The sequence below is a fragment of the Pleurodeles waltl genome, chromosome 5 (genome assembly GCF_031143425.1).
Source record: "Pleurodeles waltl isolate 20211129_DDA chromosome 5, aPleWal1.hap1.20221129, whole genome shotgun sequence".
Lineage (NCBI taxonomy): Eukaryota > Metazoa > Chordata > Amphibia > Caudata > Salamandridae > Pleurodeles > Pleurodeles waltl.
Window position 1 is genome coordinate 67,739,980 of NC_090444.1, and position 15,860 is coordinate 67,755,839.

At 46.1% G+C, this 15,860-nt stretch overlaps 1 protein-coding gene across 1 annotated transcript in view; it reads left to right on the top strand.

Annotated features, from left to right (window-relative positions):
* The window catches only part of GTF3C2 (general transcription factor IIIC subunit 2), a 720,157-nt gene that overhangs the window by 494,433 nt on the left and 209,864 nt on the right, over nt 1-15,860 (top strand). Inside the window, exon 13 of the mRNA XM_069236502.1 lies at nt 116-260. Coding sequence (XP_069092603.1) covers nt 116-260 — 145 coding nt within the window. The remainder of the gene's footprint in view (nt 1-115; nt 261-15,860) is intronic.

Below are 15,860 nucleotides of genomic sequence, written 5' to 3' on the forward strand. Positions count from 1 at the left end.
TCTTACAGTAGATAATAATGTGTGCCAAACATAGCAAGCTCTCTTATCCATATCTGTCTGTGAAGAAATTAAAAAATGTACCAAAGTAAAATTCTGTTGTCTCTTTGAATCTTAGGCACTGTTGCCATGTGGGACCTGTCTACAAAGTCCTTGCTGCAGCGGGTGCGATATGCCGATGGTCTTATCAAGCTCTATCCTTACAACTGCTTCACTGCACATGACCACGCCGTGAAGAGCATCGAGTGGTGCAAAGTCAACTGGTAAGTTGTGTTTGCGGCTTACTGAAGTAGTAAGATACCCTGATATCATTGGGACACATGAGCTTGTCAAAGGGAAGTTGATGTGATAGCTCAGTGGATTGTGGCTCTTTTACACCTTAAAGAGTTTTAGCCATGGGTCTTTTCATTCTGGGGCAAGTTTCTTTAGGTTTCATGATTGTTTTCAGCAGAGGATCGTTGATTATTATAGATGTGTGAAGCTATTCTGTGGTTGTTTTATTCTCATTTGGTGTTTGGATATCTGTTCCCACAGCATTATGAAACTGCTGACATTTTCCATGCTGGTTCTTGGTCATCTTTGGAACCATTCTTTCAGAAAAATAACTGGTTTAGCTGATTAGGAATGACCCTATTTTACAAATGTCCTTTACTGTGTGCAACCCTACCTATCTATTACCTCCCTGCATGTTGCCTAGTTCTTCAATCAAAGCATTGTTTTTTCTCTCTACTTTAATCTGCAACTGTTGTAACTTTGCAGAAAACATCCTTAGTTAATATTTTCCCCAAACATCCTTGTGTAAAAGGGGGTTCCCATGATTCAGCTCTCACTCACTTTATCTCTGAATTTGTTGAATTTATGCGATGCTATTGTTTTTTTTTAGCTCTTTTTTAACTAGTAGTCTTCAGTAGCCATTTTAATGCCTTTGTCATTGCTTTCTAGCCAATGAGGTGTAGCTTGGTAAACTTACCAAGTTTAGAAACTTGTCTGTGTTGACTGAATCTGGGGTGTTTTCAGCAGTTCATACCTCTTAGCTTCATAGCACAACAGCAGCGTCCTCTTGAGGACATCTTCAGAGGTGCCACATCGTGACTGTATAATGGTGCCACTGTCTCATGGCAGATGGTGAGGGCCAACTCCTGACAAGTGATTGTTTGTTTTATTTCTGGTGGATATTTCTAATTGCAGATTGTTCACCTTTCCATTATCTCTAGGTATGAAACTGGTTGTGGAGAGCCCTTCGGAAATGTTGACTTTCTCTGGTGGGTGGTGCTGTGTGGCTCTGCGGTGACTACGTACCACCCTGAAAAGTGGTGACTCAGAACTACATATAAGCACCACCACTGTGCAGTTTCTTTTCAACTGTGCCATTCAGGATGGATCCAGAGCTAAGCTCCCAACTCAGTTACTTTTCCTTTGACCCTAAATATGTTCACAGTTTGCTAGGAAACGATGTCCTCACTGAAATGACAGGTTTCAAACTGTGCCAGGAATTCAGGAAGCAGATGTTGGTCACAGACCAGTACAAGTGTATCTGCAGTACTTGGGTTCTAGGCATGACTCCAAGTTGTGCAACAAGTGTCTCTTCACTTTCTAGGGTTATTTGGGACCAGGATGGGAACTACATCGCATAGCATGAAAGATTGTGGTTGAAGCATAAGCCCTGCTCCCACTCCAAGTTGTCGGACAGTGTAGCAACCTTGGTCTTGAGGCTGTTGCTGAAAAAAATCCACATCACTGTTAGAGTTTTCCATTAAGTCAAAGTCTAGACAGAAGTACAAGAAAGCTGAGCAGCACTCAGCCTCATCCCACCACTTGAAGTCTAGCGGAAAGGCACAAGGGTTTCGAGACACAGATCACACCCCTCATGTCTCCTGAATTCATCCATGAGCATCCCAAATAGCGACCTCTAAAGAATCCCTGCTGCCAAGCTTTGGTACTTCAGAGCCGTGGTGGGGGGGGGGGGGGGGTCTCCAGTCAGACTTCTGCTGTGAGTCCACCCCGGACACCATGTGCCACACTATCCAATGGGAAGGTCTATGCTGGTTTCTTCTTTACTGGTGCTCACACACTCTGCCAGCACTGGTTGATGATCCATTCTCAACCCCAGCATCTTACTCCGTGCAATGAAATTACAAAGGCGCACAACCAGTGATTATAAAGCCAAATGCCCTTCCAGTGTCTCTGTATGACACCTGTACCAGCAGAGAGAATTCATGCTCTTTTTGGCTCTGAAGTTCTTTAGTTTGTTCTTTTATTAGCCATGCAAGTCATTGTGACGGGTGAATCGTTACTCATTGGTCCTTTCAGCCATCTCGGTTTTCTTGACCAACCACCTTTGTTTAAGAGACTGGTTCAGAAACATTTTATAAAAGATTTGACGTGCATGTTTGACACCCAGACCATTTGTTATGCCTCAGTGGGATCTGATTTAGATCTTGACATTTCTCATTTGCACATCCTTTGAGCTAAAGGCTGTTGACTCTTAAACCTGACTTTCCTTATGGTGTAATTAGTGTAACCGCCCTACACCCTCTTCTGTCTGAACACATCGATGCTGAAGACCAGGGCGACAGGTCTCTCCTGCACGTTTGCCATTTGATTACTTTGCTAGTGTCTTTAGCTTTGCCTCATCACTTGAAAGAGCTCCATCCCCTAGAATCTAGGAGGATGCTAAGCTTTTACGATGACTGTGCACAGAACCAGTGTGAATGATCAGCTCTTTGTCGGGATTTCTGGTGCAAAAATGACAAGTGCGAAAGAGGTCCCTGTTGAAGTGAATAGTTCTATACATTAAAGTCTTCTAAGCACTAGCCAGGAGCAGCCACCTAAAGTCTGCAGTCCCATTCTACTAGGGCCAAGGGCCTCTACAGTAACATTGGCGAGGGAGGTACCTGTTGTAGACATCTGCCAGGCTGCAACGTGGTCACTGGTGCATACTTTCACAACACTACCGCCTTGACAGGCAGATCTGCCAGGGGAATCATTTTGCCCTCTCTGCTCTGCAGGCCTGTGTTGGTTGAGTCCTCCCCAGAGACCCTCCAACGCTTGGGAACTATTGTTGTGGTATCTATTTTAAAGCTGAATGATCTGCAGTTAGAAGTATCCAACCCTCTAGAGTTCAGAATGGTTCATGAGTAGCTGTAGTTTGAAAGTCCTGAAAAATCAAGTTATTAGTCTTGTTACACTTTTAATTGTCCTTGTTTTCTTAAAGTAGAAGTGAAATATATATTTTAGATAAATATGTTGTAGTCGAAATAATCACTTAATGGATTTGTCTCCTCCATTTCTATTAGCTCGCCTCATTTTTATGCCTAAACGCACTTAGTTCTTTAAAATATTTTTTTTCTGTGCCTAAGCTTAACAGACGGCATCTTTATTTCTCATTGCTAACAATGAATCCTGTTATATCTGATAGTAACATCAATATTCTTCTGCTTTCTTAAATTTAATGGAATTTTCCCTTTCTAATCAAAGTTTCCACACACCACAGTTTTAACACCAGTCTTTCTGTCGTCATTTTCAACATTCTAACATTCCCCTGTCATCTCTGGTATTTATTTACTCTGTAGCTTGATACTTTACTAGTTATTAATATGTAAAGCACCCATATCCTTTTCGAGTGAATGAAGGTTATAAAAACCTGTTAAGTGTGTACATGCGTTCAGCCAGTGGTGGTGGTTGAGCGGTCTGAAGCGTTCACAGCAGGGATCTGTGATCCTGGCATGTGGCCAACTAATTTCCTGCTCTAATAGCTTGGCATTGGTAATTCTGACGTGGTAGACTTTACTACAAGTCTGCTATCCTTGCAGAGCAGATGTGAGCCCGACAGGTGACCGCAATTACGGCAGGTTAAGTTGCCCCATGTTCTATGTGAAGCTTTCTGACATTCTAGGCTTGTTGCCAGTACGCTACTGCCTTTTGAGACGGGTTGGTTTGTTTTTTCCTTAATAAGTGTGAACCTGCAAATCTTAGCATGTGAAGTGCTCTTGCTAGTAATCCTTAATTCCTTATACTTTATCACTTGCTATTGAACTATTATGCATATTTGTACAGTGCATGTTGCCTCGAGAAGGTATAATTATGCTACTGTTCGTCATTATCTGACTTTAAGGCACTTTTTTTCTGATGGCTACTTCTCCGAGCAGATTTCTCACCTTTTTAATTACCCCAGGTGCCATACTTGACCCAAATTCTTTTTGCACCAGTTGCTCTCAGGGGCCAGTAGGTGATGCCATGGACTTCACGGCAGCCGCTGGAATTGACGGAGCAGAGCCATGTATAGATGCCACCGAGGCACACTAACATCCTTGCCTATTTGTCAATGCCCTTCGACGTGGATCCTTCACTGTTAAACTTTGTTGGCCCGCAACTGACTCTCAGAATTATTTTTTGGGTGATAGCGTGCTGTTAGATGACTCACCCGAAGACTACAGGCCTCAAACGGTTGCACAGGTTTTGAAAGCAGATGCCAGTTACAGACTTGCAAGACTTTGGTGTCTCAGATCTAAGCACAATTTAAAGTCATCCAACATGTGCTCCCTAATGTATCTGAATGGCAACAGGGAATGGGAGGTGAAGTTGTGCTCCACGTTATGGTCTCATTCCAGCTCCTAGTCCCATTCCAAGTCTCAGATAAGTGCAGATCTTGGCGTAAACACCAAGAAGACTGGATGGTAGTCTGCATATGACACCAATTCTGCAGCAGGAGCTGGTGGGCTGGAAGTTCCCCAGGCCATCTTCAACGCTCCAGCAGGTATAGGCCGGGAAGGAGGCGATGCTACAGCTTTTGTGAATGAATGTGTCCGGCCACAAGACCCTGCTGCCTGCAAGCCTTTTGTCAGTACTGACAAAAGGCTTGAAAGATCTCCATGCCAAGCCAAGGACGTTATCGGCCCCCAATCCCCCCCCCCCCCCCCCCCCCCCCCCCAACACACACAGCCTTTAGGGCAATTAACACAAGTGTCCTACTTAGGCGCCATGCCTGAATCCATCCCCCCCCCCCCCCGCCGCCCCCCCAAAAAAAATCATCCACTTGTCATGGGGAGGTTACGAGATTTCAATGGAATGGAAATCAATGGGTTACAGCTCTGGTCCAGCACAGCTATTGCCTCAAACTAGGTAGCAGCATTCCTCCCCTGCACCCCCATACCGCCCACTCAGCGGTGTCCTTTCTTCACTGCTTAGTTTTCCCATATACGCTACCTTGTCCCACTTGCAATCACTGCAAACCCTTTGTAGGGTCCGTTTTGATTGCAGTCACAGGCAAAGCCTACCCTCACCCAGCAAAGTATCTTAGACTTGTATCACCTGCTTCCTCTTTTTCAGCCATTCATCAACACACAGTTAGCACTTTAATTCACCTGTAAGAATGATGGCCTCCTGCACCGCCACCATGCCCTCACGCGAGGCTGTAAATCTCTAAAAGCTCAGTAGCCTCATGTGGAGGGTCATTTGGAACATATAGTGATGATGCAGACAAAAGCTCATTCCTCTCCGCAGTGATGGAACACCAAAAACTCAATGCAGGCCCCACACTGAGGTCAGCTCAGGCCCCAGGATCAGCATCTCAACCTTTACAGTTTGACCATCACGGTTTCAGGTTTGACATCTGAGGTCCTATAATTTGGGTATCTTATCCTTCCACAAGATCGTATGCGTATTTGAAGAGGGCAGTCAGTCCAAAGTGTGTTACACAGCAAACTGTAAGGTCTGTTCATCGCTGCAGATCTAAAAACCCGGATCCCATAAAACATACCGTCCAGAACATCATTGCCTATCTCTTAGAATTATAAAAGGCAGGCTTTGCCTCCACCGTTATTTGCCTGCATTTAGCCACAGTTACGGCCTATATATAGAGCAGGGATTACAAGTCCCTCTTCAGCATTATAGTGGTCAAAACATTTATGGAAGCCTCAAAAGGGCCATACCTCCTATGATACCTCTTACCACTTTGTGGCATCTCAGTGTAGTACTCACCTGATTCATTGGTCCACCCTTTGAGCTTGCACATTTGTACACCTTTAGCTTTTTTTTTTCCTGAGGTGCCTTCCTTGTGGCCAGTACTTCCGTTAGACGCAGTAGTGAGCTGCAAGTGCTCACCCTAGAGGAGCTATTCATACAAGTCCACAGAGATAGGGTTGTTCTTAGAACTAATCCCAAGTATCACCCTTCCACCTTAACGAAACCATAGAGCTCCTGGTCTCCTTTAACAACCAGATTCTGCTGTGGAAAGAGCACAGCGCACTTGGGATGTCAACATGTACTACATTGCCAGTACCAAGCCGTTCCGCTTATTGGATAGCTCTCTTTTTTTTTTTAAAGATCTTTTTATTGGAAACATAGCAAGCAGTAGGAAGGAAAGTAGCCCACTGTGAGAAAGTAGCCTCTTTCTAGCCTTGTTACCCCCACTTTTGGCCTGTTTGTGAGTGTATGTCAGGGTGTTTTCACTGTCTCACTGGGATCCTGCTAGCCAGGGCCCAGTGCTCATAGTGAAAACCCTATGTTTTCAGTATGTTTGTTATGTGTCACTGGGACCCTGCTAGCCAGGACCCCAGTGCTCATAAGTTTGTGGCCTATATGTATGTGTTCCCTGTGTGATGCCTAACTGTCTCACTGAGGCTCTGCTAACCAGAACCTCAGTGGTTATGCTCTCTCATTTCTTTCCAAATTGTCACTAACAGGCTAGTGACCAATTTCACCAATTTACATTGGCATACTGGAACACCCTTATAATTCCCTAGTATATGGTACTGAGGTACCCAGGGTATTGGGGTTCCAGGAGATCCCTACGGGCTGCAGCATTTCTTTTGCCACCCATAGGGAGCTCTGACAATTCTTACACAGGCCTGCCACTGCAGCCTGAGTGAAATAACGTCCACGTTATTTCACAGCCATTTACCACTGCACTTAAGTAACTTATAAGTCACCTATATGTCTAACCTTTACCTGGTAAAGGTTGGGTGCTAAGTTACTTAGTGTGTGGGCACCCTGGCACTAGCCAAGGTGCTCCCACATTGTTCAGGGCAAATTCCCCGGACTTTGTGAGTGCGGGGACACCATTACACGCGTGCACTACACATAGGTCACTACCTATGTGTAGCTTCACAATGGTAACTCCAAACATGGCCATGTAACATGTCTAAGATCATGGAATTGCCCCCCCAATGCCATCCTGGCATTGGGGAGACAATCCCATGATTCCCTGGGTCTCTAGCACAGACCCGGGTACTGCCAAACTGCCTTTTCAGGGGTTTCACTGCAGCTGCTGCTGCTGCCACCCCTCAGACAGGTTTCTGCCCTCATTGGGTCCAGCCAGGCTTGACCCAGGAAGGCAGAACAAAGGACTTCCTCAGAGAGAGGGTGTTACACCCTCTCCCTTTGGAAAAAGGTGTTAAGGCAGGGGAGGAGTAGCCTCCCGCAGCCTCTGGAAATGCTTTCATGGGCACAGATGGTGCCCATTTCTGCATAAGCCAGTCTACACCGGTTCAGGGATCCCCCAGCCCTGCTCTGGCGCGAAACTGGACAAAGGGAAGGCGAGTGACCACTCCCCTGACCTGCACCTCCCCTGGGAGGTGCCCAGAGCTCCTCCAGTGTGCTCCAGACCTCTGCCATCTTGGAAACAGAGGTGCTGCTGGCACACTGGACTGCTCTGAGTGGCCAGGGCCAGCAGGTGACGTCAGAGACTCCTTCTGATAGGCTCCTTCAGGTGTTGCTAGCCTATCCTCTCTCCTAGGTAGCCAAACCTCCTTTTCTGGCTATTTAGGGTCTCTGCTTTGGGGAATTCTTTAGATAACGAATGCAAGAGCTCATCAGAGTTCCTCTGCATCTCTCTCTTCACCTTCTGCCAAGGAATCGACTGCTGACCGCGCTGGAAGCCTGCAAAACTGCAACAAAGTAGCAAAGACGACTACTGCGACCTTGTAACGCTGATCCTGCCGCCTTCTCGACTGTTTTCCTGGTGGTGCATGCTGTGGGAGTAGTCTGCCTCCTCTCTGCACTAGAAGCTCCGAAGAAATCTCCCGTGGGTCGACGGAATCTTCCCCCTGCAACCGCAGGCACCAAAGAACTGCTTCACCTGTTCTCTGGGTCTCCTCTCAGCACGACGAGCGAGGGCCCTTGAACTCACCAACTCTGTCCAAGTGACTCCCACAGTCCAGTGACTCTTCAGTCCAAGTTTAGTGGAGGTAAGTCCTTGCCTCCCCACGCTAGACTGCATTGCTAGGAACCGTGTGTTTTGCAGCTACTCCGGCTCCTGTGCACTCTTCCAGGATTTCCTTTGTGCACAGCCAAGCCTGGGTCCCCGGCACTCTAACCTGCAGTGCACGACCTCCTGAGTTGTCCTCCGGCGTCGTGGGACCTTCCTTTGTGACTTCGGGTGAGCTCCGGTTCACTCCACTTCGTAGTGCCTGTTCCGGCACTTCTGCGGGTGCTGCTTGCTTCTGAGAGGGCTCCTTGTCTTGCTGGGCGCCCCCTCTGTCCCCTCACGCAATTGGTGACATCCTGGTCCCTCCTGGGCCACAGCAGCATCCAAAATCCCTAACCGCGACCTTTGCAGCTAGCAAGGCTTGTTGGCGGTCTTTCTGCACGGAAACACTTCTGCACGACTCTTCACGACGTGGGACATCCATCCTCCAAAGGGGAAGTTTCTAGCCCTTGTCGTTCTTGCAGAATCCACAGCTTCTACCATCCGGTGGCAGCTTCTTTGCACCCACAGCTGGCATTTCCTGGGCATCTGCCCACTCCCGACTTGATCGTGACACTTGGACTTGGTCCTCTTGTTCCACAGGTACTCTCATCAGGAAATCCATTGTTGTTGCATTGCTGGTGGTGTTGTTTCTTGCAGAATTCCCCTATCACGACTTCTGTGCTCTTTGGGGAACTTAGGTGCACTTTGCACCCACTTTTCAGGGTCTTGGGGTAGGCTATTTTTCTAACCCTCACTGTTTTCTTACAGTCCCAGCGACCCTCTACGAGCTCACATAGGTTTGGGGTCCATTCGTGGTTCGCATTCCACTTCTAGAGTATATGGTTTGTGTTGCCCCTATCCCTATGTGCTCCCATTGCATTCTATTGTGACTATACATTGTTTGCACTGTTTTCTATTGCTATTACTGCATATTTTGGTATTTTGTACATATATCTTGTGTATATTTGCTATCCTCATACTGAGGGTACTCACTGAGATACTTTGGCATATTGTCATAAAAATAAAGTACCTTTATTTTTAGTATATCTGTGTATTGTGTTTTCTTATGATATTGTGCATATGACACTAGTGGTACTGTAGGAGCTTCACTCGTCTCCTAGTTCAGCCTAAGCTGCTCTGCTAAGCTACCTTTTCTATCAGCCTAAGCTGCTAGACACCCCTCTACACTAATAAGGGATACCTGGACCTGGTGCAAGGTGTAAGTACCCCTTGGTACCCACTACAAGCCAGGCCAGCCTCCTACACCCACACTCATACTCGTCGTACACTGACACAGTAACAGTATGGATTTTACAGCATTAAACAATACTTATGTTCCTTCCCTCTCATCCCCGTATCACAAGCTGTGGCATTCTGATTGGAGTGAATAGAGAGCAATATGTTAGAGCCAGCCTGAGTGAGGAGAGTACAAGAAGGATCAGCTCTCTTTTGCAGAGCCCCAGAGAGGTAATCCTATCTCCAGTGTAAGCATAGCCAGTTGTGTAGTTAAATATATTCATACCTGTTGTTACAAAGCATAAAGAGTTCTACCTGCCCCACTCAGAGTGCAGTCTACTCATAAAGAGGGAAAATATGGCTTTCTTAGGCAACATCCCACTGGTGAATATCTGTGAAGCATGTTCCTGTTCACCCCCTACTCAGCGTCATGTGGACATCCTGGCCCGTTATAGTGGGTGCAACAGTGTTAAAGACACTCTTTCAGAATCTACTTCATAAACACACTAGCCGATGTTTTCTGCAGAGTACTGCTACTATACAGTCTACGCTAAGCATGTGTACCTACAGCCACACATGCTACAAATAGAAAATAGTACTTACCTTGTAAGCATTTGCTCATAGCCAGTAATGCTATAGATTCACATGCACCCACCATACTTCCCAGAAGCATATGTTAGTATTTCAGATCTTAGTTTCATTAATTTCCACTGCACATTGCGCTTCATGCACCACACTGGTCGTTCACTCTTTACATACTCTCACCCGCTGGGCAAAAAACAATCTAAAATGGAGTCGGTGCCCCTGGTCAATGTACAGCAAAAGGAGGAGTTAAACCACACCTTGTGACTTGAAAGACTTCTTTGAAGGAAAATAAGTTGCAATTGCTAGAGTCCAACATTAATTCACAGGAATATATTAGCATGTGAATCTACAGCAGTACATGCTACGAACTGATGCTTACTGGATAAGTATCATTTTTCCTTTTTGGAAATCTGCACCACTTCCTTTGATGGACATGGGCTGGTTTAAAAAAAGTTTTTTGTTGGGAATGTAGATGCACGGACAGAGGTCTGCTCTCCCTGCGTTTTGATGGCTACGTGCAACCACAGATTCTACACATGGCACTTTCTGGTTTGACTGTTTCTGTGGCATCAGGCACAGAGTATGAAACAATTTTCAATACCGGTGTGCAGACCTCTAACTTTGGACCTTTTTGAATGGTAAAAAGATTTCACTCCACCGAAGGGCAAGGTAGGGGGGCAATGAGGAATCCATAGTTAGAGTATCCACAGGAAAGAGCTTTACTAAAGTTAAGTAACTTGTCTTCTGATGGATACTTCTTCATCACCTCTATACGAGGTGCTAAAGCTGTACCTCCCAAAGGTGGAGGATCCATGGAGTGGACTCAGACTGAAAGGCATTGCATCACCGAGCAGGCGAAATTTACTTACCATTGGACTTGGTTGTCAGGGCTATAGTGGTTTGTCAGTATGTACACAGATGATCATGGTGAAGCCTGACAGATATCAATGACAGGTACTCCACTTGTCAATTCAGTGATATGAGGTTTAGCCCTGCTGAAATGGGCTGTCAGTCCTTCCTGATGCTGCTTTTTTTGTCCAGGGCAGAGTAGTCCTATTGTGTTGTGGTGTTATTTTAGTGCTTTGCTTAGGCACACTTATTTTAGCTTCGGGCCTGTGCCCTTTTACCTAGTTTATTTCATTTATTCCTTTTTCAGCATTAATTCATTTTAGCTGTGATTTTTTTGTTGTTTTTTTTTATCAGCTGCTTTTCCACACACAAATTATTAGTTATCCAGTATTGGGTCTTTCATAGATTCACATGCTTGAATCATCCCCATCGTCAAAGTGGGAGTCCCACGGTACACTATAACATCAGTAAGTAAAATTTTCCATAGGTTATAATGCTTGCAAAATCACACATGTAGCTGATCCATGTCCTTTTGTAAAAAAAAAAAAAAAAAGAACCAAACTTGACTCATGACCAATCAGGTTCCAGCACCCTCTAGAATATTCCCCACAGAGGCTTATTCCCTCAGATTTTCTACTGCAAGTTGTGTGAAGGGAGTCTCCCTGAACCCTGCTCAGTTTTTTTCCTCTCAAGAAAGTTTCTTCAGAAAAATGTCTGATTCTTCCAGAAAAGGCCTTTTCCGCGCTTGTAAGACCTGTGGCAAGAAAAGGTTGCATGTGGATGATCCACATAAGGATTTGTTTATATTGCTTACATCCTGTGTATCAGGTAAAGGATTGTAAGATATGCCGCACCTTCTCTGCGAAGATCCTTAGAGACGGAGAAGGAAGACTGTTAATCTGGTTACAGGCTAAATCCTGTACATCTGGTGAGGAGAGTATTTCAGAAAGGTCTCATAAAAGGTCCAGATCTGCAGACCTGGGCAAGCTGAAAAATCCTGAAAATACCACAAGAAGCACCATAAGGACGGTGCCAAGAACATACAAAGCTAAATTTCATCTGAGCCATCCTCTCTTCGTTGCAAAAAGGAGTCCCATCACGTTCTCCTTCATCAGAGCCTTCCACTTCTAGAAAGGTTTCTCTTAAATTCAAGTCGTCTACGACACTACCGTCAATGACGACACCACCGTCGACGACAGCGATGGTTTCCACAGCTACCGTCTCCACTGTCTTGTCGACGAGACCGTCGTCGACTGCTACCACGTCGTCGTCTGTTATAAAGGCTGCGATTCCTTCTGGTAGAGTCACGGATAAGTCGCATCCGTAGTTGGAGCCGTCGACGAAAGCTGCTCCAGAAAAGACCTCGTCGTTGAAAGGTACGTCAACAAGAACATCGACGGCGAGGGCCCTGTTGTTGACACCACCATCAACGAGAGCATCGTCATTGACGCCATCGTCAATGCCACTAGTTCCTATGAGTCAGTACAGCATGATCCCCCATTTCCGCTGGATCTCCCAACCTTCATGCCACAGTGAAAATTACCACGATGTCTAAGTCTACTGTTTATCCGGCAGATACATCGCCAAGTAAGGGAACAACCTTACTTCCTAGGCATCTGCTAGACTGGGAAGAGTCAGATGATGGGCCCTTTGGTGATGCTCACAGTCCATCCCAGTTGCATGTCAAGTATCAGGAAGAAGAAGATGAGTATGAGCAACAGTACCAATATTATTATTCTCATCAAAGACGATATTATGAGCCTTTATATCAGCCAAGAGACACTGTCCAAATACCTGCTTCTCTGATTCAAGATTTGCAGTCTGTTGCAGGACTATGAGGAGGTTTCCAACCACAGCTGAGACGCAGCCGCCTCTCCCTTCCTCTCCTGTTACACCAAGGAGTATACCGCCACCTCCAGCAACTCCCAGGCTTACACCACAGTCTACAATAGCCACCCCTCCCAGAGTTGACATCTCCTCTTCAGAGGATGAATGAGAAGGAAAGATTGCAACACCCCTGCATCCTAACAATGAATGGGATGATTATTTAGCTCCTACTCCATCGCCACCACCTCCTCGTCCATCAGATTCTCCACCGGAGGATATAGGAGGTTTTCATAACTTAATGGATAGAGCGGCCACACGGTTTCAGTTTCCAACCTCTGTCTCACAGTCTGAAGAATGCTTCCTCCATGACTTCAAAGAACAGGCAAGAAAATCGGTGAGGGCAATTCCAATCATAGACTTTATTTGGAGTGAAGGCATTAAAATCATGGAGAATCCAGCTACTGTTCCACCGGTCCCACAAAAGCTGGATAAAAAATACAAGGCTACACAGGACTCTCCAGCGTGTTTAACAGGGCATCCTAAACCGGATTTGGTCATTTCCCAAGCCGCCCAACGGAGTTCTAAGAATCCATTGACGCCTATATTTACTCCTCCAGATAGGGAAGGCAGGCGCCTAGACAACGTGGGCAAGAGATTCTCGGCCATGTCAGCTATAACTGTCCATGCAGTCAACTCTTTAGCGATTTTGGGTCGCTATGATCGCCAGATGTGGTCTGACATGAACGTCTTCTTAGAGCTCATTCCTGAGAACAAGCAAACCTGAGGCAGGCAAAATTCTGCAGGAAGGAGAGCGTACCTCAGAAGAGATCATTGACTGCGCTCTTGATATAGCCTCCACAGGCTTTCGTCAGCTGGCAGGAGCAGCGGTACTGGGCCATCATGGATGGTTGAAAGCAACATCTTGCAGGCCAGAAGTCCAGTCTAGGATATTAGATATGCCCTCTGACAGAGAATCTCTCTTCGGTAAGCATATAGATGAGGCCCTACAGTCCATCAAAACTGACATGGACACTGCTCGTTCTCTGGGTACCTTGCAGTACAGGAAACGACCCTTTCGGGGAGCAAGGGGTAGGGGTTTCTCTAAGTTTCGTGGCTCCTACCATAGGCAGTACCAGCAGCCCCAATATAGACCGGCCTATCAGCAGGCTTACAGGCAACCATCCACGGCCTCCTACACCAGACAAGGTGAGAGAAGGAAACAGAGCTCTCAAACCCGGGATCAACCCCGCAAACAATGATCCCTGTCGGGCACCGGCTACGCTTCCACATTTTCCACAATTCCATCAAGTGGGAGCGAACATCTCAAACTACCTTCAGAATTGGAAAAAGATAACATCGGACAAATGGGTGCTGGATATAGTGGCTCAAGGTCATACACTAGAATTTATACAAAAACCACCACACCATCCGCCAGGAAAATCGCATCCACTTCATCTTCACTTGCTTCAGTAAGAGGTTTTCCTAATGCTCTCCAAAGGAGCGATAGAAGAGGTCCCTGTGCAACACAGGGGACTCAGATTCTATTCCCGGTTCTGTCTAATAAGGAAAAAGTCAGGGGAATGGAGACCAATCCTAGAGCTCAGAAAATTGAACAAGTTTCTAAAGAAACAATCCTTTCGTTAATCACACTGTTGGATATCCTGTACCTGCTGAACACTGGAAATTACATGGCATCGTTGGATCTCCAGGATGCCTATTTCCACATACTGATACATGTAAAGCATCGCAAATATCTCCACTTCACTGTGGCCGGTGCCCATTATCAATTCAAAGTCCTCCAATTCGGCTTAAAGTCAGTGCCAAGAATCTTCACGAAATGTCTCACTCCAATCGCAGCTTTCCTACGCAACAAAGGTTTGCAAGTCTTCCCATATCTGGACGACTGGCTGATAAAAGGTCCTACATCACAGCTGGTGTCCAAGGCTACCATCACCTGCCTATGACAGATTTCATTATCACAACAGATGCTTCATTGGAGGGCTGGGGAGGTCATCTGCAAGACATGTGCATTCAAGGGAAATGGTTGATTGCGCGGAGAAAACTGCATATAAATCTGCTAGAATCAAAAGCAAGTTTTCTCACACTCAAAGCGTTCCTTCTGCGGATTGCAGGATCCTCTGCGTTGGTCTGCACAGACAACACTACAAGCATGTTCTAGGCCAACAAACAGGGAAGAACAAGATCTCTTTCCTCTCAAGAGAACCTCAATCTCTGTGGGAGTGGCTCACACTTCACAAGATTTGTCTAAGAGTGGAACACCTTCCAGGTGTCAACAATGCCCTATCGGACTCTTAGCAGGACGGACGACAACTGCCACGAATGAGAACTCGATCTGAGGACGCTAGACAACATCTTTCTGTGCTGGGGACGGCCAACCCTGGATCTCTTTGCCACCAATCAAAACACTGAATGCCAATTTTACGCCAGTCGGTACCCGCTCCCAGGGTCGTGGGGGAATGCCCTTTCGATGCGATGGTCCGGGATCTTTGCATACGCTTTTCCCCCTTCTCATTGATTGCCAGGCTTCTGAAGATGATGAAATCAGAGGGTTGCAAGCTCATACTCATAGCACCCAAGTGGCCCAGACAGTATTGGTACACGGAACTCCTTCTCCTGTCAGTGGCCTATCCCTTACATTTTCCCAGCAAGCACGACCTTCTAATGAAGAATCAAGGTCAGATATTCCATCCAGCATCTCTCCAATTGCACACATGGCTCCTGAATTCCATGAATTTCAGGGCATGAGCATCGATGAAGAATGCAAGGTAATTTTGTCTAGGACACGAGCTGACAGTACAAACGGGACTTACTGGCTCAAATGGAAGAGGTTTTTTATCTGGTGCCATCAAAACAATTTGCATCCGTTAAAACTCTTGCCAGAGCAAATTATATCATAGCTTCTCACTCCGTCAAAGGCTGGGCTTGGTCATGCATCTGTTAAAGTCCATTTGGCTGCTATATCATCTTATAGACGCTCTGCAGATACACCCTCCCTTGGTTCATCCAGACTAATCAAGCAGTTTATGAAGGGTCTGTTTCGCACTTTCCCTCCAGTGCGACCGCCCCCGCCCCAATGGCATTTACACGTAGTTCTTTCACAATTAATGAAAGCCCCGTTTGAACCTATTCACAGCAGAGCTGAAATACATGACATGGA